The following is a 25,871-nucleotide window of genomic DNA, read 5'->3' as shown; positions in this document are numbered from 1 at the left end:
CAGGTTTAGGCTAGAAAGCATGTCAATCATGGTTTGGCAGTTAAGGGATCTGGGGATGGTGTCTGTGTGGAGGTTAAAGTCACCAAGTATTATCGAAGGTTTTTTCATGCTAATGTTTGTTACTAAGAATTCTAGAAGAGGAGAGATATCGTTGTCAAGAAGCTTGGGTGGGCAGTATACTAGACATATTTGTAGAAGTTCTGAGTTGAATAGAGCAATTTCGTCTTTCTTCGGTAGGTTGTGTGGTATTAGCTTCATAGAGAAGTGTTTTTTTATGATGAGTAGGAGACCACCTTCTCTGCGGGATTTGCGTGGGATAGAGAAAATGTCATACGCATTGTTGGTTAGATGATTTCTCAGGACTTGAACGGTATCTTTGAGCCAAGTTTCTGTTATGGCGAAGAAGTCTGGGTTCTTTTCCTCGATCAAGTCTGAGATTATCATGAATTTCTTTGTCAGAGATTGAGCATTTATCAGGAAGAAGGTAAGGTAGAGTAGGTTTTTGGCAAGTTTTTTTAGTGGGATATTAATCAGATGACATTTTCTACTCTGGTGGGTCAAGGTGGGAGAAGCCATGATGGTGCTGACTGATGATTACTTGAGGAGCTCAAGTGCTCTCCTTGTCTGGATGATGAAGATTACTAGAAGTTGATCTCCTTGTCTAGTTGATAGTGATTTATGGAAGTGGTGTTAAAGAAGATGTGGGTCTTTGGGAAGGTCGTGCAGGAGGGTTGTGCCAAGTTGAAAGGTATCAGTATATAAGTTGATGTTTGTAGATTGAGCGGGGTTTGAGATCTGGGCAGGAGTATGTATGTGTGTATGGAGTATGTTGTAGTATGTTGAATTTACAGCTGAATGTTGACTGGGAATCGGATGTGGGCTAGGAGCTGAAAGGGGTCTGGATTTGGAGGTCGAGGATGTACCTGTGGAAGGTAGCAGATGATTAGAAAGTTATTGAGAGGGAGATGTTTGAATGGATTCGTAACTGTTTGATGGTGAGCTGCTTGGTGTATTAAGAGTGTTGTCTCATTAGTTTTTTGAGACTTAGAGGGGTAGGAAGTATGGATGTATGGATCTGTTTGTGAGTTCCTGAGCTGGATTAAGAATGAAAGTTTAAATTATTGGATGTTTGAAGAGCGGTGAGTAGATCAGTGGAGTAGGTCCTGGTCCTGGGGCTCTCAAAGGGGCGCTCTAAGGGGCAGGCCCCTTAGGTCGCGCTCAATCTTACAAATTTAAAGTTCTTCTCTCTTCACCCGAATTGGCTGAGAGCCTCACAGGGGGTGTGGTTAGCTCACCGTGTTTGATGGCGGCAAATTTCCTTTCCCTTTACCGTTTTTGTGAGCCTTCGGTGCACTGCACGTCGTGGTTCGGTGGGTAGGCTCCAGCCCCGATTGGGCCTTAAAAGCCTCTGCAGAGGAGTCAAAGCGGTGCGATGGTGCTGGGGACGATAATATATGAGGCGTTCGAGACATCGTCCAGGGCATCTGCATCCGCAATCGCTGCGCGACGATTGGCATGGCTACGAGCCAGCGCAAAAGCTAGCCAACCTCCCCTGCAAAGGAGATAATTTGTTTGGTAGCAGGTTGCTGGAAATGGTGGCCCAGTTGAAAGAACAGAGTGTAGCGGTACAGTCCCTGACCACCCCAACGGACAAGGCCACATTTACACGCCGGTACTTCTCTCTGTACCATGGGCAACTATATCAGAGATGGCCATACCGGCCCTTCCTTCATACCGTCATCCTGCCTTTCCGCAACAACAGCAAAGGGGTAGACCCAAATCCCAACGGCAATAGGGACAACAGCCTCCTTCCAACCCGAAGGCCCTGCTGACTTTTTGAACTTCATGGGGTCACCATCCCCTACTGCAGTGGGAGGCAGGATGATATCTTTCTAGAAAGCCTGGGCAAAAATCACGACCGATCGTTGGGTTTTGGATATCATCCACCAAGGTTATCAACTACATTTCAAATCCCGCCGCCCACCCCCCCCCTTCCTGGCCACCTGACCATCGGGGGAGTTCGGGGCAACCCTCTACATTTAACGAACAAAATCGCTGCTCTTCAAGCTCAGAACGCGATCCAGCTTCTACCCAAGCCTCTCTGGAATATGGGTTTCTACTCCCCTTATTTCCTAATTCCCAAGAAGTCAGGAGGGCTTCGGCCGATCCTGGATCTACGAGAGCTAAACAAGTTTCTGGTTCGAGAGAAGTTCAAGATGGTTTCCCTCAAAACTTTTCTTCCTCTTCTACAACCCAACGATTGGATGTGCTTCTTGGACCTCAAGGATGCCTACGCGCATATTCCTATGCACCCTTCCTCATGGTGATACCTGTGCTTCCAATTCAATGGCCAGCACTACCAGTACAAGGTCCTCCCCTTCGGTCTGTTGGTCGCCCTCCGAGTTTTCACCAAGGGCCAGGCAGTGGTGGTAGCCCACCTCAGGAGACAAGGAATCCAACTATTTCCTTACCTCGACGACTGGCTCTTGGTAGCCTCGGACCTGGAGGCTCTGACACATCTCTTACAGACCATCACCTGCTTCAGGAGATGGGACTGATCAACTACAAGAAATCAAGCCTTCAACCCTCGCAAAACCTACAATTCATTGGTGCACGACTCAGCACCTTCCAGGGCAGGGCCTTCCCCGGGATCAGAGGCGGGAGCTCTGCCGGCTGGCCAAAGAACTTCGCCTCACCCAAAAACCATCTGCCCGACAGATACTCACTGTATTGGGTCATATGGCGGCGGCGATTCACACAGTTCCCCACACTTGACTGCACATGCATCGGCTGCAGTGGGGCCTGAAGAGGCAACGGTCGCAGTTCCGTCACCCGCTAACCTGAATATTCAGACTTGGATTGGTGGCTAAGACCCCGCACGCTCACCAGAGGTGTGCTGTTCCGCCTGCCACCCCACAATGCAGTCCTCACAACAGATGCATCCCACAAGGGGTGGGGTGCCCACCTGGACTATCTGCAGACACAGAGTCAGTAGTCCCTTCGAGAGCAATCCTACCAAATCAACCTCCTGGAGTTAAGAGCCATCAGGAATGCCCTTCAGATGTTTGTCACTCACTTGCAAGGGAAGAGAGTCATGGTATACACAGACAACCAAGTAGCCATGTTCTACATCAACAAACAAGGAGGGTCCGGTTCATGGAGCTTCTGCAGGAAAATGATCCTTGTTTTAGAATGGGCAGCCTGCCATTCAATCCTTCTGCAAGCAACGTACCTGCTGGGAATCGACAACAATTGAACGGACAAGTTGAGCTGAGTATTCCACCCTCACGAGTGGTCGCTACACCAACAGGTGGCTGATATCTTCGTTCAGTGGGGGACTCTGAACATAGACCTCTTTGCCATGGAGCAGAACAGGAAGGTGCCACGATTCTGCTCGGTCTTTCCTAGTCCACTCTGCACAGCACAAGCTGCTTTTCTGCTTCCTTGGTCGAAGGTATTGCTGTATGCCTTTCCTCCATTTCCGCTTCTTACTTGCACAATTCAGAAGTGCATACAGGATATGGCGATCCTAATTCTAATTGCCCCAGCGTAGCCCAGGCAACCCTGGTATGCTTATCTGCTCCCTTTGTCGGTCGAACCACCCATCCCGCTGGACTACAGGAGTGACCTCCTCTCCCAAGAAGGGGGCTCCCTCTTACACCCGATGTAGAGTTAATTACATATGATGGTGTGGAGATTGAATGGGCGTCACTAAGGGAACAGGGAATCTCACAAGAGGCTCAAGATGTCCTTGTTGCCACTAGAAAACCCTCTACCAGACGAAATTACCAGTTGACGTGGAAGCGATACTTGGTCTGGTATACACAGGACCTCTTGGATCCATTTGGCTGCTCGCCAGAAAGCCTCATGGACTACCTACACACGCTGTACAAGGCAGGGCTGGTGACGGCTTCGGTTAGAGTCCACCTCAGTGCCATTGCAGCCTACCACAAACACCATCAAGGTCACCCAATCTCCAACCACCCACTGCTCACACGATTCATTTGGGGCCTCTGTCATCTTAGACCCTTGTCGTCTAAGCCACCGATGGCCTGGTATCTCAATCCCATTTTGGAGCAGTTAATGCTGCCACCATTTGAGCCTATGGAATCCTCGTACGTAAAATACCTCATGAGGAAGGTAGTTTTTCTTGTAGCCATTACGTCCGTGAGTGAACTACAGGAGCTGGTACACTATGTGCCGAATCTGCAATTTCACCATCATAAAGTGTCGCTGCGGACTTGCCCCTCCCTTCTTACTGAAGGTAGTTTTGGCTTTCCATCTTAATCAGACCATCGAATTGCCAACATTCTTTCCAAAACCTCACCAGAATGACAGAGAAAGTCTCCTGCATACGCTAGACTGTAAAAGAGCGTTAGTCTACTTTACAAAAGAAGGACTTGCTCTGACACTAGAGCATCACAACTGTTTGTCACCTTTTAACCCGAACGCCCCTGGCCTCCCAATGGCAAAGTGGACTATTTCTAGCTGGATTTCTCAATACATCCAATTCTGCTATGGCAAGCGAAACGCTCATCTCCCGGATAAGCCGAATGCTCATCAGCTGCAAGCGGTCGCCACCTCAATTGCCTACTTATGGCAGGTGCTGCCCCTGGACATCTGCAGAGCTGCCACATGGTCATCTCTGCACACTTTTGCGTCCCATTACTGTCTGGACTAGCAGATGTCCAAGGATGCCATGCTGGGAAGGGCAGTGTTGCAGCACTTCAATAAGTGAGGAGTCCATGCTGGCTGTCCACGGTAAGGCGGGTTGCGATCAAGCATTTGAGGGCAAGGTACAAGCCCTCTTGCGAACCCGGGAGCAAGGGACTCCCATGACAGCATGGCTAATTCAGGCCTGCTATCGATGTGAAAAAGCAAGTTTGCTTACCGTAAACGGTGTTTCCGTCGATAGGATGATTTAGCCATGCTGACCCACCCGCCTCCCTGGACAGCCGCGCTAGCATATACTAATGTTCTTTTTTTCCTGCTAGGATACAGCCTGAGGAGAAAGGTACCTTTCTGTGCGGGAACACACGCGCAGCCGCAGAGAGCTAAGCTCTGTAACAACTTTGAGAAACTCTGCCTCGTGACATCTGGAGGACGTTCCCCATGACAGCATGGCTAATTCATCCTGCTATCTATGGAAACACTGTTTACAGTAAGCAAACTTGCTTTTCCTTATGCTCCATCCTAGACCTCGAGTGACAACAGACATCCATGAGTAATCCATTTTTGCATGGAAACTCAGTGCTCTTGTGATAATGGCCGTACAATCAGGAGAGTTCTTAACCTCTCTGGACCTTTCCGAGGCCTATCTTTATATTCCACTCTGGCAAGAACATCAATGTTTCCTATGCTTTGCAGAACTGGGCTGCCATTATCAGTTCCGGGCGCTGCCATTTGACCTGGCCACCGCCCCCAGAACATTTTCCAAGTGTGGTCGTAGTGACTACACTGAGAAAAGAGGGAATCCTGGTGCACCCATACTTGGACGATAGGTTGATCCAGGCAAAATCCGTAGAGGAGTATCCAGGTGACCAGCAGGGTGACCTCCTGCTTCAGGAACTCGGTTGGGTCATAAACATGGACAAAAGCAGTCTCAGACCCTCCCAGTCCTTGGAATATTTGGGAGTCCAGTTCGACACCAAGCAGGGCAAGGTCTTCTTCCCGTCCACGCGGATAAAGAAGTTTGTCCCAATTGTGTCAATTGACGAAGTTGATACGCCTGATGGTGTGGAGCTATCTTCAGGCCCTCTGTTTGATGGCATCAACCCTGGAGGTAGTACCGTGGGCGAGGGCACACATGTGACCACTTCAATGCTCCCTGCTGTCACATTGGAACCTGTTGTCTGAAGACTACTCGATTTGCCTCCACCTACTGGTGGAAGTATGTTCTCGGCTCCAGTGGTGGCTGCAGGAAGCTCACTTGGGCAAGGGTGAAACCTGGTCCCTGCCAAACTGGCTGGTCCTCAAGACCAGACGCAAGCCTCCAGGTTCACTGTCAGGAATTGATGGCCCAGGGCGTTGACCGAGGAAGAGGCACTCTGGAGCATAAACCGCCTGGAAGCCCAGGCAGTCAGATTGATGTCTACAGTTCAGCCACATACTACAGGGTCAAGCAGTCAGCATAATGTCGTAAAATGCAACAACGGTAGCTACATCAACTGCTAGGGAGGAACCAAGAAGCCAGCAAGTGTCACATGAGATAGAGCTCCTTATGGAATGGGCAGAAACATATCTACAGATTATCTCGACCTCCCACATCGCAGGAAAAGACATCATCATAACAGACTTTCTAAGCAGGGAGAGTCTGGATCCAGGAGAATGAATGTTGTCAGCCAAAGCCTTTCAGCTGGTGGTAGATTGCTGGGTCACCCCGTCCATCGACCTGCTGGCCGCATCTCACAAATGTGAAGGTTCCCCGATTTTTCAGGCTTAGAAGAGATCAGTGGTCCCTGTGGATCAACGCTGTCATTCAGATCTGGCCAGAAGAAGACTTGCTATAAACCTTCCCTCCATGGCCCCTGCTGGGGTGCGCCACAGGCGATTTAGTCCTTCTAGTAGCTCCAGATTGGCCCAGGCATCTGTGGTATGCGAACATGTGGAGACCCCCCCGTCTCCTACCGCACAGGGACCTGCTTCAGCAGGGACCGGTCCTTCATGAGGATCTGACTTGATTCTGTCTTACGGTTTGGCCCTTGAGAGGGCTCAATGATGAAGTGTGGATATTCGGCAACAGTAATTGCCATCTTACTCTGCGTGCGGAAGTTCTCTACGTCCTTAGCGTATGTGCAAGTCAGGAGAGTATTTGAGGCCTGGTGCGAGGAACGCGGCGTTTCCCCTCGGACAGTCAAAATTCAACTAATTCTGTAATTTTTACAGGACAGCTTGAATAAATGTTTGACCCTTAACTCCTTGAAGGTCCCCAGGTAGTGGCTCTCTCCTGTTTCAGGGGTGAGGTGAATGGAACCCGCCTGACGTCTCATCCCTACATGGCCCGTTTTCTGAAAGGGGGAAAGCACTTCCAGCCACCCCTACGGTAGCTGGTTCCCTGGTGGAATCTTAATCTAGTATTGGAGTTTTTGGCAAGGCCCTCCTTTCGACCGATGCGCAGTCTTTCCTTGTGATTGTTAACCCTGAAGACAGAGTTCCTGCTGGCTATATCCTCGGCTCGTAATATCTCTGAACTACAGGCATCATTGTTTTGGGAGCCATTCCTCCAGATGACTCTAGGAGCGTGACAACTTTGTACCATTCCATCCTTGTTGCCCAAGGTAGTCTCGGAGTTTCAGTTGAATCAGTCCATTTCATTTTCATCCTTAGGCACAAGGACACGGAAGAATACTGCCGCCTCTTCCAGTTAAATGTCAGTAGGCTTTTGGTGCAGTATCTGTAAGTTTCAGAACTGGTCTGCAAGATGGACTGCTCGTTTTTTCTCAACGGTGGAAGGAGGCAGAGCAAACCAGCTTCGCAGGCTACTATAGCTCACTGAATTAAGGAGGTGGTCATGGGAGCCTGTGTGGAGGCAGAAAAGCCATTACCCTTTCAGGTTAAAGCTCATTCCACTAGGGCTCAGGCAATCTCCTGGGCAGAAGGTAGACTGCTATCTCCCATCAACATCTGTCAAGCGGCAAGGTGGTCCTCCTTACACATCTTCTCCAGGTTCTATCGCCTGGATGTTCAGGTCTGAGAGGATGCAGCCTTTGCAAGGGCGATGTTAACCGGACCGCGGGCAGCCTCCCGCCCTGATCAGGATAACATTTGTACATCCCATTGGTCTCGAGTCCATCTGGCTACACGTAGGAATTGGAGAAATTACTTACCTGATAGTTTCGTTTTTCTTAGTGTAGACAGATGGACTCAGCATCCCTCCCACAACTGCCCAAGAACGGTACCAAGGAATTGCCCGTGAAATGAATATCGATTCCAAGAGATTATGGATAAGCCGTCGCCCAATCCTTAGATCAGGGCATCTATAATTTTGCAGGGATTCAGCGTTTGGTTTACAGTTAGTTATCAGTTTTTAGTCAAGTTGGTTTTAATCAGGTTTTTCAATAGTATGTCCACAGTGGCTTTTGAAGAGAATACTGAAAGGCTGAGGTCACTGCAGGGGTGTATCTAGGGTGACGTCAGCTTTGAAAGCAGACTCCATCTCCATCTGCTAGCAGGGGAGCATATAACCCATTGTTCCTGAGTCCATCTGTCTACACTAAGGAAAATGAAATTATCAGGTAAGTAATTTCTTCAATTTTTTTCATATGCAGCCCACCACTCTAGTCTCCTGTCCAAGTTCAAGCACTAAAAATGGTCAGCTTCCATACTGCAGTCAAATCCAGTTTGGTCTTTTCATTAGTGATAAATTGTTGTGGTAGTATAATTGTATGCTTTTGTGTTAAGTCTTGTGTTAAGTTTTTTTTACAAACAGGCCTGCTTCCTAACGTACGCCTAGCCACCTCTCCTGGGCGCTCAATATTGTATTTAAATGAGGTCATGCTGAAAAGGAGGCACATGGGGCAATAGCGCTTCCCTAATGCCTCCTCAGCAGCGGAAGGCCAAGAAAGCTGACTGTCAGCGGGTTTGGAAAACGGACGCTCAATTTTACGATCATCCGTTCCCTAACCTGACCCGCTGGTACATTTAAAAAAAAAATTTTTTTAACCTTTTGGTTCTTCCGATATTAAGTCGGGCAGGCACTAATTTCTGAGCGTAAAATGTGCGGATCGAGTGCACATTTTTTTTTTTCTGTATTCCGGGCGAATAACTAATAGCCTCATCAACATACATTTGCATGTGATGAGCGCTATTAGTTTCAGTGGGGTTTGAACGTGCATTCTGGACGTGCTAAACCCTTTATTGAATAAGGGGCTGTGGTTGTGCATCCAAAACACGCGTCTAATCTGGGTTAAACAGTGCACTCAGCTGAGTGCACTTTACGGTATTGGCCTGAAAGTGTTTTGCTATCATTTGGGAGTAGGTTTCTTATGAGCAGCCAGTACAGTTCTAGCTGATTACATATAACTGCTATAGACCTGGTATTTCTCACAAATCTTTATTCCCTGTACGTACCCGGATCAGTCCAGACAATGGGTTGAGCCTCCTTTCCAGCAGATGGAGACAGAGAAAAACTCGAAGGGTATCCTATATCAGGACAGTGCTCCCCCTGCATCCCTTCAGTATTTCTCTGTCTCCAGCAGATGAAGATGGTAGAACCTGCGGTTCCCAGTCTTATAGCTAATTTCATTCTTTGAGGAAGTTCTTCCTTTCCTTTTTTTCTATATTTCTTCAGGATCAAGCAAGTATTTGACAAGATTTCAAGCAGTTTAAAAAAAAAAAAAAAAAAAAAAAGTTTTATCATCAAAAGAAACAGAAGCCTGTCTCGCTCTTATATGATCCTAGGGGGGGGGTTTCCCCTTGATTCTTCAGCCTAGGACCCTTTCCCGGTGACCCATTGCCGGGCTCCAGGGTGATACTGGTGGTCTAGTCCCTCCCCTGTTGGGGCGCCTGAGAAGTCACATGCCTCGGGTCCATTACTGACAGAGAAGACAATATTCCTCTGTACTTAAAAAAAAAAAAAAAAAAAAAAAAAAAAAAATCCGTATTTTTCGCTCCATAAGACGCACCTAGGATTTAGAGGAGGAAAATAAGAAAAAAAAATTCTGTCCCTATGACGGGCTCTGTATAGAGCTCCCTCCTGGTGGCCTGGTATACTTTTCATTAATTTCAGCTGTCAAAAACTGCTAATCAGTTCTGAAAATCCACATTGCTTCGTATGCAAGAAACATTTTATCATAAATCACTGAACTATACCATGAATTAAAAAAGTAAAGGTTTGTATCATGTGTCCTTTATCCCAGGCAGCATATTACCCTCATGATTTTCTAATATATCTAAACAAATGAGAAGGAAATGGCTTGTACTAACCATAAATTTTGATGCCATGTATTGTCTTCTGCCGGCAGAGCTTGAGCTCCCTGCCTGTTTGCTGTTCCCGGGGTGCATTTTACAGCAAAGCTCGGCGTGGCGCAGGTCAAACATCAGCTGTTTGAACCGCGTGCGCTACGGAGGCCCCTCCAGTTCAAACAGCTCCCTGCTGGTCTGCTGTTCCCGGGGTGCCACGGGGTGCATCTTACTGTGAAGGTCAGCGGCACCCCGGGAACAGAAGACCATCAGAGAGCTGTTTGCACTGGAGGGGCCTCTGTAGCACATGCGGTTCAAACAGCTGATGTTTGACCTGCGCCATGCTGAGCTTCGCAGTAAGATGCACTCTGGGTACAGCAGACCTGCAGGGAGCTCAAGCTCTGCCGGCAGAAGATGATACATTTGACCTGTGCCACCATACTGATTGCGCTGAGTTGGGAGGAGGAGGGGAGTGGGGGACGATGCGCGAGAGGGAGAAATGCTACATTCGCTCCATAAGACGCACAGACATTTTCCCCCCACTTTTGGGGGGGGGGAAAAGTGCGTCTTATGGAGCGAAAAGTACGGTACATACAGAAAGCTAGCAGCCTTCGGGGGAAGGAGCGGAGTGCAGGGATATCTCTTCTCCCGCTCGCAGCCAGGCACAGCAGGACTTTGCCGTTTTTCAGTGGCAGTTCCTCATTTCCCCCCCACCTCCGTGGTTATGCCGCAATCTCCCTTCTGTCTGGCATGCAGGGAGCCTGCTCCGTGGCTCTCCCGCGAAGGGGTTTGTTCTTTGCCCAGCGGGGAGGGGCCCTCTTCAGCGCCAGCGAAGTCAGTGTCCCGTGTTCGAGCTGGCAAACGCACTGCCAGACCTGCTCCTTCCCTGCAACCCACAGGAACGGTGGCCATTTTGTCCCCATATGTCGCGGCTGATTCGTTGCCTGCTGGGGGAAGAGATTCTGTTTTTCATCAGTCTCCCCTGGATTTAAGCCCTGTGGATCTTCCTGATACGGTCTTTGACCCTCACCATAAGGTCCGTCCGTCGTCGTCGTCCCCCCCCCCCCCCCATGCCAGAGAAAACCCCTCAGCATTTTTCCACTGATTTTGTGCTTTTATTACATAAGGCTTATGTCGCTATCTTACGGCAGCAGGATGACCCCTCCCTGGACCCCACCACCTGCAAAGATCCTAAGGGTGTCTACAGAACAGGGACCCAAACTCCCTGATTCTCAGGGTACTATTCGGGTCAGGACCGGTCCAGGGGTCCCGGACCCTCCAGATCCTCCTAACCCCCCACCTCAGCTCCCAGACCCTGACCCAGATGTAGATTCGTTAAATCAGAATCCACCAGTCGAGGGAGACAACCCGCGGGTCTTGCGTTTGTTCCAGCAGGAGGAGCTAGAGCCGCTCATTCCTTTTTGTCCTGGCCGAACTGGGGATAGATGCCACTCCGGATGAGTCTGCAAGTATCCCGGCTTCCAGTAACGTGGACCTTGTCCTGGCTGGTCTGTGAGCCCCCCCCCACGTACGTTCCCATTTCATCCTATGTTAATGCAGTTACTGCTCCGAGAATGAGAATCTCCTGAATCCGGCCTACAGGTTGGCAGGGCAATGGACAAGCTCTATCCCCTCCCTGACCAATGCCTAAACATGCTCAAGGTCCCGAAAGTGGACGCTTTGGTTTCAACAGTCACCGAAAGAACCACCATTCCGGTGGTGGGAGCAACGACTTTAAAGGACCTTCAGGATCGTAAGTTGGAAATGCATCTCAAAAGATCGCTCGAACATCTAGCACCAAGTGTTGGTGCTAGATGTTCGAGCGATAGTCTGTAGCAATCTTATGCAGCGGGCAAGCCTTAGGTGTGGGTTCAACTACTCGGCACCCAGGACCTCCCGTCTGCAGAGGCGGTACAGGCTGGAAGCCGCGGTTGCATATGGTGCTGATGCCCTCTATGATCTTCTGAGAATGCTGGCCAGATCCATGGTATCAGCGGTCTCGGCCAGGTGCCTCCTCTGGTTGTGAAATTGGGCAGCAGACTCCTCTTCTAAATCGCAGTTGGGTACTCTCCCATTCAAAGGCAAGTTTCTCTTTGGGGAGGACCTGGAACAGCTTATCAAATATTTAGGGGACAATAAGATCATAAGCTTCCTGAGGATCGCCCTAAACCGTCCAAATCCTTTTTTCTGTCACGCCCTCATTTCAGGGGGCAGCGCAGGTACAACAAGCTGCGGGGGGCTCCACAAAGAAAACCCTCCACAAGATCTCAATTGTGGTCTCATTCCTTTCGTGGACGATGACCATTCCGGGATGGAAACCCCAAAGATCTGCCCCTAAGTCCTCGCAATGAGATGCAGCTAGCCCATTCCTCCGTTCCCAACTTAGGAGGCCGGCTCTCCCTTTATCACGAGGAATGGGTGAAAATTACTTCAGATAGGTGGGTCCTCAAAGTAATAGTAATTATGTTTCAATATGTTTTAATTGTATTATGTTAAACTTGTTCGATGTAAAGCGCCGCTACAGGCACTAGTTTTGTGTTACGATGTGAACCGATGTGATATCATTGATGAATGTCGGTATATAAAACCCTTTAAATAAATAAATAAATAATAGAACGAGGCTACGCTTTAGAGTTTGCTCGATCTCTTCCAGATCTCTACCTAGTCTCTCCTTGTGGACCCCCTCAGAAGCAGCAGGTGGTGCGTCAAACCCTCGACAGACTTCAGCAGCTCAGAGCCATCGTCCCTCTCCGTTAGGCCAGTATTCCATTTACTTCGTTGTTCCCAAAAAGGACGGCTCCTTCCGACCAATCCTGGACCTCAAGAGAGTCAATAGAGCGCTCAAGGTCCCCCATTTTTGGAAGGAAACCTTGCGGGCAGTCATAGCTGCGGTTCGCACCTGCGAATTCCTAGGTTCTCTGGATTCGACGGAGGCTTATCTCCATATCCCGATGAGCCTGGAATATCAGAAGTACCTACGCTTCTACATCTTGGGGCATCATTACCAGTTTCAGGCGATTCCGTTTGGCTTTGCCACTGCCCCCTGCACATTTACCAAGGTAATCGTGGTGGTGGCAGCGGCCTTCCTCCGCCGGGAGGGAGTACTGGTCCATCCTTACCTGGACGACTGGCTCATTCGGGCAAAATCAGAGCATCTCTGCACGGTGGCAGTCAAAGTTTTGTCGCTTCTCAGCTCCCTCGGTTAGATAGTCAATTTCTCCAAGAGCAGCCTCAAGCCTTCTTAAGTCCTGGAATTCTTAGGGGCATGCTTCGACCCATGCACGGGCAAAGTCTTCCTACCTGAGAGCCGGGCGCTCAAGATCATGGCTCAAGTTCGACATCTATCTCTCTCCATGCCCACAGCCTGGTACTACCTGCAGGTCCTGGGCTCTATGGCTTCAACTATAGATTTGTACCATGGGCCTTCACACATATGCGTCCTTTACAGAAAGCTTTACTGTCCCGCTGGAAACTGGTCTCAGAGCAGTTTGACGCCTTTACCGCTCTCGGACTTTACCATCTCCAGCATTCAGTGGTGGCTGTCGCTCGACCACCTGCTGAAGAGGATGCACCTGGAAACCCCCCCAGTGGATCATTGTTACAACGGACCCCAGCCTTTCCAGCTGGGGAGCAGATTGCCAGACTCAGACTACACAAGGACAATGGTCTCTAGCTCAATCTCAATAGCACATCAATCGCCTGGAAGCCTGAGCAGTTCGTCTAGCGCTGAAGACGTTCCTGCCCTTGATCCGTCACAAACCGGTTCGGGTTCTCTCCGACAATGCCACCACAGTAGCTTACATCAATCGCCAAGGCGGGACCAGGAGTCGACTGGTGGCCATGGAAGTGAGCAAGTTGTTCTCCTGGGTGGAACGGCATCTAGCTCGGTTGGCAGCCTCCCACATTGCGGGAAAGCAGAATGTCCAAGCCAACTTCTTAAGTCATCAACACCTAGAACCCGGAGAGTGAGAGTTGTCGGAAGAGGCGCTGGATCTTCTCGTTCGCGAGTGGGGCACTCCCCACTTAGATCTAATGGCCACTCTGAGAAATGCGAAGGCTCCCAGATTCTTCAGTCGCAGAAGAGAGCACGGCTCGGAGGGGGTGGATGCTCTGGTGCTTCCCTGGCCTCGCGACATACTCCTCTACATGTTCCCACCCTGGCCTGTGGTGGGGAAGGTACTCAGAAGAATAGAACTCCACAAATAGCCGGTCATTCTCGTGGCACCAGAATGGCCCCGAAGACCATGGTTTGTGGATCTAGTAAATCTTGCAACGGAGGGTCCTCTCCGCCTCTGTCACCTCCCAAACCTTCTACGGCAAGGTCCAGTATTTTTCGATCAGGCAGATCGCTTTTGTCTAACGGCCTGGCTTTTGAGCGGCGGAGACTGAGGAAGAAAAGTTATAGGGAGGAGGTTATTTCCACTCTGTTGCGCGTATGTAAGACTTCTACCTCTCTCACATTCAGGTTTGGAGAGTGTTTGAGACTGTGTGTGCGGACTCAGGAATCCCAGCGTGCAGGCCCCCAGTTTCCCATGTCCTCTCTTTTCTGCAGAATGGTCTCTCCAAGGGTTTGTCTTTCAGTTCCCTTCGGGTACAAGTCTCGGCTCTTGGTTCCCTTCTAGGGCGAGTTGATGGTTACATTCTGGCGGCCCATCCAGATGTCATTTGGTTCCTTAAGGGGGCAAAGCATTTGAACCCGCCTGTTCGAGCTACATGTCCGTCATGGAGACTCAATCTGGTGCTTCGGGTTCTCTGCGAGGCGCCTTTCGAACCCCTCGGATGGGCCACGCTCAAGGACTGGACTCTCAAGACAGTTTTCTTAGTCTCTGCTCAGCCAGGAGAGTGTTCGAGCTCCAAGCCTTGTCTTGCAGGGAACCATTTCTTCGTTTTTCGGATTTAGGTGTTTCTCTCAAGACGGTACCATCCTTTTTACCGAAAGTCATTACCTCTTTTCATTTAAATCAGTCGAACTACCTGCCTTTTCTGCAGAGGACACTGAGACCAAGCATGGCAGAGACCTAAGGCGCCTTGATGTGAAACAAGTCCAGCTGCGATACTTAGAAGTCACAAACAAGTTCCAGGTCTCAGATCATCTTCTTGTCTTATGGAGCGGACCCAGTAGTGGGGAATAAGGCATCAAAGGCCACCATCGCTCACTGGCTAAAGGAGGCAATTGCGTCAGCTTATATTTGTCTGGGCTGGCCGGTCCTGGAGGATTTTGAAAGCCCATTCACTCTAGTCACAGGCTGCCTCTTGGGCGGAAAGCCAGCTGGTCTCTCCACAAGAGATATGCAGAGCATATCTCTTCATACTTTTGCTAGTCATTATTGTCTCTATGTACAAGCGCCAGGTTTTGGTTCCTTTGGCAGACAGGTACTTCGAGCGGGACTGTCTGGGTCCCACCCTATTTAGGGAAGCTTTGGTACATCCCACTGTCTGGACTGATCAGGGTACGTACAGGGAAAGGAAAATTGGTTCTTACCTGCTAATTTTCGTTCCTGTAGTACCACTGATCAGTCCAGAAGTCCACCCTTAGTGAAGAGAATCTGTCTTTTTTTTTTCTTTTTGTCAACCGCTCTAAGTCCTATCATTCACAGTTATGTCGATTTACAAGGCACCGGAAATATCTATTGCAATTTATAAGAGCGATTACTTTGCATTCCTTCAAATTTTCCAGTTCTATTTTGGATGTTATACATTTTTGCTTGCTTGAACCTATTTCTAGTTGTTACATTTTTCTGCTTTGATAATGTTTATACTGAAGGGTCGCAGGGGGAGCACTGTCCTTATATAGGATACCCTTCGAGTTTTTCCTCTGTTTCCATCTGCTGGAAAGGCTCAACCCACTGTTTGGACTGATCTGTGGTACTACAGGAATGAAAATTAGCAGGTAAGAACCAATTTTCCTATCTTTTCCACCCCTTGCTTTCAACACTAGGATGGATTGATGGCCATGAATCATTCAGAGTTATTGCAAAAAAATTTATATAATTCAGTCATTTTTCCAGGCTATGAAGCTCCAGAAGTTTTCCTATATTATCGCTGAAAACTTATTCATGTGGTGTTCTGTTCTGTCATGCTGTTTGGGCCAGGTATACTATGGAGAAGCATTTTTTTTTTTTTTTTTTGAGTAGTAGGTGCAGAGTAGAAGAAATTTGAGTATACTTGACCTTTCTGTTTTCAAATGTCTAAATTTAATCCATCAAGTTTTTTATTTTATTACTTTCTGAAATAATATTTGGGTCAAGTAAAAGTTCTAATTACATATTTCCATAAAGCCCGCGGCCGCCCTCCCACGGAGCCCCTTCCTGATGGATGGATCATGACATTTCATAACTCCGGTATTCCTGTATACCTGCACAGAGAATCTCGAGTTGTTTCCTGGTCCAGACCATACTTCTTGGGAACAGGAAGCATACGGGTAGGCACAAGAGCTGGGAATTAAACCTTTTTAAGCAAACATATCATTGTCATACAGTATATAATTTTTTTTTGTCTGTCATTGCCTTTCTTCCCTTCACCCTCCTCCCAATCGCCTGTTCCCTAGGATGTTTGCCTTGAATGATCCTTGTTTTCTTTGTTGGCCAAATACTAAAAGGGAATCCCTCTTAAGACAGAACCCATCATTGCAACTCTTGAGCAACCTGGGTCATCTATAGTGGCATTTGCCCTGCCCTACTTCTCCTCTCTGGAACAAGACTAGCACCTTTGTGGGAGGACACTAACATACCTAAATGACAAATAATTGAAACATGGATCTCATGGGCTATACTGTAGGCCCTTACTTTGTAATATTTGATTATTCCAAGTGATCTAAAATTATTCTTTTGACTTAAGTATAGGAGCCTGTGACTCTTGATGCCTTGTTACTTTTATCTGATTAAATACAGATTGTGGCTAATAAACTATACTGGTATAGTTTATTTTATTTTTAAATACAAATCTTTAGTGTCATCTTTTGCTTGATGTACTGGGAAGCATTTCTGTATGCATACTTTGGTGATTTATCTTGGCATCCACTTTACTATTGCTGTAGAGCTGTGGGGTACAAAAAATCAGAATCTTTGTACTGTGGTGCCATTTTTTTCTTTGAAAGACGAGTAAGTGAGAGGACTAAATAATTTTTTTTTTTTCCTTTTGGAATTATTTCCAAATCCTGCCTATGGGTTGCTAACCTGGTTTTGATGTCTTGGGGGAGGGTTTGTGGGTGCAGGGACCATTCACTTAATCTAAAGTCATCTTCATGACTGCTCTGTTCATTATGACTTCAAAATTAATATTGAAATAAATGGCTCAAAATATATTTCATAAAATATGCAACTTCTAAATATTCTGTGTGTGCAGAACTTTATATGCACTTTTAAGGCGCTGGGGTGGGTGCAGAAGAATTTGCTTACATGGTTTTGTTCCATTCCCTTTGCAGAAACATGATCCCCCTATGAGCAGCATTCCTTGCTTGCATTACAAGAAGATGAAAGAGAATGAGGCACGAGAACAAAATAACGATATAACTCCAAATGACGTTGATTTGCCCACAAAGTCATTGCAGAGGTCTTCAGATGTAGACCACCAATCAGAAGAGCCAGATTCCACTGCTGTAGACACGATGGCTTCAGACGAGAAAGACTCCGTAGTGGGAGATGCAGCACCAGGGGCTTTAGGACAAGTAAAGGCCAAAGTGGAGCTGTGTAAAGATGAATCTATAGGTAAGGGTTGAGGTTCATGATATAGCTATGAGGCTTTCTGAGCTGTAACTCGGTAAATCTGATTTTTCTAGCATGTAGCCAGATGGACTTAGGACCAGTGGATTATGCTCCCTACCAGCAGATGGAGACGAACTCAAGTTGCAAAGCTGACATCACCCTACATATACTCCTGCAGTTCTAAATTGAAGAAAATTGAACCCTGCTCTCTTGTGATACATAAAGGTCCCTCTCACAGTTGAGAATTCCTGAGGCAATTTCCAATAACCCTCAGAGGTGTGCTTTGGTCCGGTAGCCAGTTCCTTGCATGGAATTTGTTGCTTAGGCAGCTGAAAGGCAGTGGGTGCAGGAAGCCGAGCATGGAGGTGACAGCCAAAGCCCTCTTCCCCCGCAGCCGGAGACAGTCTCTGTACTCAGCCGGTAAGCGCTGAGCCCAGGTAAGTTTAAAAAAAAAAAAAATTACTTCCCGGTTCAGAGACTGACTATTAAAGAGTTTAAGTAGGTCTCTCCTCTGAGTCTCCATGCTCTGCACTATACTGATGTCATTCTCGCTTCTGTTGGTGGTAAGGGGAATCTGGCTTCCAAATGGGTTGAGCAGCCCCCGGTGGGCTAGGCCCCGCTGTAGACTTGATTTGCACACTGCGTGCTAGGCCACGATGGCGCCATCTTGCGTGCATTTGTTTGTGCGCCATATTGTGTGCATTTGTTTGTGTGCCATATTGTCCTCCATAGGACATCAGTGTGCTATGGGTCTTGGCTATGCGCACGTGCTGTGCGCGTAACTTCGGACATGTACCTACTCGCACATCTTTTAAAGCGCGATACAGGAAGAGCTGTGGGCACGGGTTTTGCATGCGCCTTGCCGCACCCTGCCTGGATACTCAAAATTTGTATGCATAAATTTTTGAGCTCGAGCCAAGAGAGCGCACAACTACCGCTGCCTGTGTTGTCGCCAACCAAAAAACTTGAGCCCCTTGCTATCTGCAATGCCTGCCGTACTAGAGCCTCACAGTCTGCCCTGGACTCCAACTTATGTCAGCACTGAGAAGAAGCCCAAGGACAATTGGCCTCTTTGGAATTTGCTAAGCTAGGCTCCTCCCATTTGGATAACGGGTTGGTCACTGTCTTAATTGGAAGTATGCCAGACCTCAGTATCCCCCCTGTTCCCTGTACGTACCAGGATCAGTCCAGACCGTGGGTTATGTCCCCCTTCTAGCAGATGGAATCAGAGCAAAAACTGAGATGGCGGTCCCTCATGACTGGTGCGCCCTCTGTAAACGTTCTGTATTTCTCTGACTCCAGCAGATTCGGGTTGCACCTTCGGTTCTTCCATTTTCTTTCTGTGAGAATTGTCTTTGTTGTTTTTATTTCTCCTGTTTTCTTGTTAACACTTTTTACTTGAATGGATCTTATTTAAAAAAAAAAAAAAAAGGTAAAGGCTTTTCATTGTAGCTTTGCTCTACTTTCTATGGGCTGTCCTGCTGCAGACTTGTAGGCAGAGCTTTCATTCAGTGACGGACCTGTCATCTTTTTTCTTTATTGCTGTATCGTTTTTAGGGTAAGTTTAACTTTCCTTTTACAAGGCTGTCATTTGCTGCCTTTAGAGGTGAAGTTGGTGGTCCAACCTCTCCCCTTCGATAGCGACCCACTGCCCGGAGATGTCGTTTCCGCAGGGCAGCCCCTAAGCTTCAGAGACGCGACATCCCTCTGGCTTGGAAAAAAAACCCAAAACAGAACCGGTCGTTAAAGTTAGACAGGCAGGGGGCAAGATGGCGCCCTGAGCGGAGCTGTGTGAGTGAGTTGCTGAGCAGTTTCGTTTTGCACAGCATTCTATATTCCTTGGAACTTTGTTATCTTGAAAAATAAATAATTTAAACAATGCCAGCAAAACGTAAAGGGAAAATAAGGGTTTTCCCCTCAATTTCGACACAGTTATCTGAACAGAGGCTCATAAATACCTTCACAACGCCGGGAGCAGCAATGACCGGGGGGAGTAGCCTTGCTGCAGTGCCGAAAGGAGGAAATTCAACACCGCCAGAGGCAGAGGTTTCCCTCAGCTGTCCCGTGATTCGACCACCAGCTGGGAGCGTCATCAGAGACTCTGATAGAGACGCTGAATGAGGAAGTCAGCATCTCAGGAAGGCAGGGAGAAGGAAGCGAAGTAGCTGCCCAGCCAGAGCCAATGACGAATCCTCCTGGGGGACTTCCGGAGACGTTTGGCTGAGAGGCAGCCAGTGCACCAGCCACCGGAACATCAGTTTCATTGGGTGAGCATATAGAAACCCCTATAAGACCAGCAGTGGGAACTATGGAGACATTATGGGATCTTTCTGCTAATCTCACAGGTGCTGTAAGAGCTAGCAAACAGAGAATGGAACAAATAGCCTCTTCTTTAAACAATAAGATTTCTGAGCAAAATCTGTCACTGCAAGTAATGAAAGAAAAAGTGGATGGAATGGAAACAGAAATAGGAAATATAAAAGTTTTCAACCAGGCAATAATAAAAGATAGAACTGCATTGTCCAGAAGATTGGAATTACTAGAAAACTGGAACCAGAGACTTAATGTGAGATTGATCAAATTTCCTAAAATTATGGGTGAACTTCCCATAATAACTTTCAAAAGATATCTCGGGGAGACTCTTCAGATGTTGGACTCTGATATGCCTGTGATAAATAAGGTTTATTTCATTCCCAGAACCAGTGCTGAAAGAGGGGAAAATGTTCCTCAAGAGCAAAATCAATTTGATGCAGATAATCTTACTATGTTCCTTGAATCCTCTGCGATAGAAATTATTTAATGTGCTACATTGATTGTTACACTAATTGCAGAACAGGATGTCAGCAAAATTATGTCTAAGTATTTTCAGCATTTAAACACCCCCTTTTATGGTATAGTTATACGCATGTTCCCAGACATCTCAAAGATCACTCAAGAAAGACGTAAAGCCTTTTAAGTATGAGGCAGGAGACAGTTTCTTTAGGTGCAACTTTTATGTTGCGCTACCCCTGCAAATGTATTGTAAGGAAGGGGAGTGATTGTTACATTTTCTTTGCACCTGAGCATTTAAGAGATGTTATTGATTACTTTTCTGCCAATGGTGCCTCATAGAGAATTGTTAAAGAAAATGAACTGCTCTTGTTCAGGGCTATACCATTTCTTCTTTTAATTTGTTGTTATTCCTCAAATCTAACCCCCCCCCAACGAGAGACATTTGAGATTTCCTAGCGTGTAGCAGATGGTCTCAGGACCAATGGGTATAGTGTACTCCTGTTAGCAGTTGGAGATGGATCAGATTTCAGGGACCTGACTCTTAAAAGACAGTTTCCTTGGTTGCCATCTGTTCCGCTCGCAGAATCTCTGAGCTGCAGGCCTTGTCATGTAGAAAGCCTTATCTACGCTCTACGGATCCCGTCGTATCCTCTGGTATCGTACCATCTTTCCTTCCAAAGGTGGTCTCTTCTTTTCATCTGAATCAGTTGGTGGAACTGCCATTATTCCAGGCTGAGGATTCCAAGGAGCTCCGGCGCCTAAATGTCAAGCGAGTCGTCCTTCTATATCTGGAGGTTACTAACTACTTCCACTTATCAAATCTTCTTTTTGTCTTCTGGAGTGGTCCCAAGAAGGGGCACTAGGCTTCAAAGACCACCATTGCCCGATGGTTGAAGGAAGCAATCTCTACCACGTACATTGGCGCAGGGCGTTAGCCCCAGACGGTATTAAATCTCATTCTCTCCGAGCTCAAGCAGCTTCCTGGGCAGAAAGCCGAGCGGTCTCTCCGCAGGAATTTTGTTGAGCGGCCACTTGGAAATCTTTGTACACTTTTGAGCATCACTATCACTTGAATCTGCAATCAACAACCTCTGGTTCTTTTGGGGCTCGGGTCATTCGAGCTGGGATATCAGTGGCCCACTCTATTTAAGGGAAGCTTTGGTACCTCCCACGGTCTGGACTGATCCTGGTACATACAGGGAAAAGAAAATTATTTCCTTACCTGCTAATTTTCGTTCCTGTAGTACCATGAATCAGTCCAGATGCCTACCCTATGGATTTTGGAGTTTTTTTTCTTTGGGATAATCCTTCAGCTCGACTGTAATCATTTCAAGACCTGTTTGGGACTGACTCAGAATTCACATTGCAAGTTTGCCTATTCAGATTTACAGTTTGATGTTCAATTTAGTTGATATTCATTTTTGTATTGATCCATCCAAGGGGTTTTTCTTTGCTTGGATATTCTTAATACTGAAGGTTTACAGGGGGTGTACCAGTCATGAGGGACCGCCCTCTCAGTTTTTGCTCTGACTCCATCTGCTGGAAGGGGGACATAACCCACGGACTGGACTGATCCATTGTACTACAGGAACGAAAATTAGCAGGTAAGGAAATCCATTTTCTTATGTGAGAGAGGGAAATTCAGCTGATCCCACCCCAGTGCCTCCTGGATTAGGCATGGACCCAGCTACCTTTTCCTGGGTGGAGTTTTTCCAGGGGCTACAAGCCTTTGTACAGGCACAGTCTGAAGAGAACCTCAGCTGGTGTCCCCTCCCTCTCCCATTCCTACCAGCAGACCCCGAGATATGCCTTGCCTTACCAAGGGTATCCCTGGCAGGGACCCGGATGGCACAGATGAAGAGGAGGATCCTGATTCCTTGGAAGATGGGGAAACCTCCCCCTAGGTTGGAACTGTATTGGACCATGTTACGGTTCTTTTATAGAGACAAATTGCTGGCCCTGGTTTTCCAGACCCTGAAGACACTTGGGAGTTCCTGGGGCAGACTCTTTCCAGTGTTGGATGCCATCCAGGGGTTGATTGATCTGGAATGAGATGCCCCAGAAGCAAGTTTTAAAGGGGATAGGGAGTTGGAAGCTCTTTGACACTTTAGCAATGAACTTACAAATCGCTTATTATTACTCTCTGGTGGCTCATTCGTGTCTGCTTTTCTGTCACAAGATTGATGACATGGAGGTGAATCCTAGACCGGTTATGGAACCCGCTTCTGCCTTTTTAGCAGACACAGACTCTGATTTAGTCCATACTTCAGCCAGAGGAGTGGCCTCGGTGGTGGCCAGATGACAGCTATGGCTGCGGAACTGGTCAGCTGACACAACCTCAAAGCTAATTTTACAAAGATGCCCTTTAAAGGATCAGTCTAATTCGGGAGCGAATTGGAAAAGCTGGCCAGTAAATGGGGCGAATCTCCAGTTCCCCAGTTACCAGAAGATCAGAGGAAGCCACTGCAGTGCCCCTCACCTATGAGGGGGTCATTCCAGGGGTTCCCAGCATTTTCGCCCCTACAGAAATTCAACATTTCAGAGGTCTTGACCACTTGGGAGGTCCCAGCCATTTCATACCCAGCAGCCCAGGAGAGGGGCAGGTTCGGGTTCAGGCTTGTCCCAAACTCCCCAATGAGATTTTACTTTTGGGACCAGGAGATAGGGGGTCGTCTATTTCTCTTACTAATGGTGGGTCGAGATTACTTTGGACAAATAGGTACCGGAAGTCATACAAGAAGGATATGCACTGGAATTCCACAGCACTCCTCGGGACGTATTCATGGTGTCTCCTTGCCACTCCCAGCACAAGAAGCAGGCAGTGGAGATTATACTTCTAAGGCTTCTCAGGATGAGGGCTGTGATCCCAGTACCTACACCCCAGGAAAATAAGGGGTGTTACTCCATCTATTTTATCATAATCAAGAAGAAAGTTTCCTTTTGCCCCATCCTGGACTTCAAGAGCATCAACTGTCACTTGCGAGTGATTCATTTTTGCATGAAAACCTTGCGCTCTGTGATAATGGCTGTACAACCAAGAGAGAGCCTAACATCCCTGGACCTATCAGAGGCTTATCTACATATTCCAATCTGACAGGATCACCGGTTTTCATGCTTAGCGATGTTTGGTTGTCATCAGTTTCGGGCACTGTCCTTTGGCTTATCCCCCGCCCCCAGAATGTTTTCCAAGATTATGGTGGTCGTAGCAGCAGCATTGAGAAAAGATGGGATCCTGGTGAACCCGTAGTTGGATGATTGGCTGATCTGGGCCAAGTCTGTGGAAGAGAGCCTCCTAGTGACCAATAAGGTGATCTCCTCGTCACAGGAACTCGGTTGGGAAGTAAACGTTTCCAAGGGCAGCCTCAAGCCTTCCCAGTCCTTGGAGAATCTGGGGGTCCGGTTCGACACAAGGCAAGACAAGGTCTTTCTTCCGTCCTCACGGATACAGAAGTTGATATATCAGGTGCGTCAGTTAGCTGCACACTGTCGGGCGTACTGTGTTCACTATCTCCAAGTTCTCGGTTTGATGGCGGCAACCCTGGAAGTAGTGCCATGGGCGAGGTCACACATGCGTCCTCTGCAACGCTTATTGCTATCATGTTAGAACCCACAGTCTCAAGACTATTCGGTTCGTCTCCAGTTACAAGGGGAGTCTGCTGTCACCTCCAGTGGTGGTTACAGGAAGCTCATCTGAGCAGGGGAGTGTCTGTCCTCCCTGAACTGGCTGGTTCTCACGACAGATATGAGTCTCCAGGGCTTGGGAGCCCACTATCAGGAGCTGACAACCTAGGGGCATTGGACAGAAGAAGAGGACCTCTGGAACATCAATCACCTGGAAGCTCAGGCAGTCAGATTGGCGTGTTTGCAGTTCAGCCACAGACTCCAGGGCCAGGCGGTCCGCATGATGTCGGACAATGCAAAGATGGTAGCCTACATCAATCGCCAGGGAGGAACCAAAAGCCAGCATGTGTCACAGGAGATAGACCTCCTAATAGAGTGGGCGGAAGTACATCTACAGATGATCTCAGCCTCCCACATCATAGGAAAAGACAATGTCAGAGCAGACGTTCTAGCAGGGAGAGTCTGGATCCAGGAGAGTGGGAATTGTCGGCCAAAGCGTTTCAACTGACAGTAGATGGTTGGGGCCTCCCGTCAATCAGCCTGCTGGCCGCATCCCACAATGTGAAGGCTCCTTGATTCTTCAGTCACAGAATAGATCTGTGGTCCCTGGAAGTCAACGCTCTTGTTCAGATCTGGCCGGAAGTCGAGTTGCTATACGCCTTCCCTCTATGGCCCCTACTTGGCTGGGTCATTCGCAGAATCGAGCACCACAGGGGACTAATCCTGCTAGTAGCTCCGGCTTGGCCTAGGCATCCGTGGTATGCGGACATGCGAAGGCTCCTGGTAGAGAAACCCCTGTGCCTCCCACAGCATAGGGACCTGTTACAACAGGTCCTTCACAAGAATCTGACTCCATTCTGTCTTAGTCTGGCCCTTGAGAGGTTTTCCCTGAAAAAGCGGGGATATTCTGTAGCGGTAATTATCACCTTACTCTGCGCTCGGAAGTTCTCCACATCCTTAGAATATGTGCAGGTATAGAGAGTATTTGAGGCTTGGTACGAGGAATGCGGTGTCTCCCCTCGGATGGTTAAAATCCCACTTATTCTGGAATTTTTGCAGGATGTCTTGAATAAAGGTGTGGCCATTAACTCCTTGAAGGTGCAGGTAGTGGCTCTCTCCTGTTACAGGGGTGAGGTGAATGGGCTCTCCCTGTCGGCTCATTTGGATGTGGCTCGTTTTCTGAAGGGAGTGAAGCACCTTCTGCCTCCCGTGCGGTTGCTGGTTCCCTTGTGGAATCTTAATTTAGTGCTGAAATTTTGGCAGGTCCTTCCTATCGGCCATTGCGCAGTCTTTCCTTGCATTTAAATGTAAACCAACATGATGTGATCCTTATCGTGAATGCCGGTATAGAAAAACACTAAATAAATAAATTTATTGACGTAGAAAACGGTGTTCCTGGTAGCTATATGCTCGGCACGTCCCATCTCCGAACTACAAGCATTGTCATGCCTGGAGCCTTTCCTCTGACTCCAGAGGCGTTGCAACTGCATACTGTTCTGTCCTTCTTGCCCAAGGTAGTCTCAGACTTTCATTTGAACCAGTCCATTTCGTTGTCATCGCTAGATAAACTCAAGGACACAGAGGAATATTGGCTCCTCCCATCATTTGAATGTCAAGAGGCTCTTAGTGCGGTTTCTGGAAGTCTTAGAACCGGTGGAAGGAAACAGGGCGAACCAGCTTCGTGGGCTACCTTAGCTTGCTGAATTAAGAAGGTGATCACAGGAGCCTATATGGAGGCTGGAAAACCATTACCCGCTCAGATTAGAGATCATTTCACTAGGGCTTAAGTGGACTCATGGGTGGAGGTCAGACTGCTGTCTCACTGATATCTGCCGGGCGGTGACTTGGTCCTCCTTGCACACCTTCTCCAGGTTC

The 25,871-nt window shown here is 47.9% G+C and overlaps 1 protein-coding gene across 4 annotated transcripts in view; it reads left to right on the top strand.

Annotated features, from left to right (window-relative positions):
- Positions 1–25,871, top strand: part of DGCR8 (DGCR8 microprocessor complex subunit) — a 220,167-nt gene that overhangs the window by 31,753 nt on the left and 162,543 nt on the right. For all 4 annotated transcript variants that reach the window (XM_029571937.1, XM_029571935.1, XM_029571936.1 and 1 more), the window contains exons 4-5: positions 16,179–16,321; positions 17,324–17,606. In XM_029571937.1, coding sequence (XP_029427797.1) covers positions 16,179–16,321; positions 17,324–17,606 — 426 coding nt within the window. The remainder of the gene's footprint in view (positions 1–16,178; positions 16,322–17,323; positions 17,607–25,871) is intronic.

This window comes from Rhinatrema bivittatum, chromosome 11, assembly GCF_901001135.1.
Source record: "Rhinatrema bivittatum chromosome 11, aRhiBiv1.1, whole genome shotgun sequence".
NCBI lineage: Eukaryota > Metazoa > Chordata > Amphibia > Gymnophiona > Rhinatrematidae > Rhinatrema > Rhinatrema bivittatum.
Note: the sequence above shows the minus strand (reverse complement) of the source record. Positions and strands in the feature narration are given on the sequence as shown.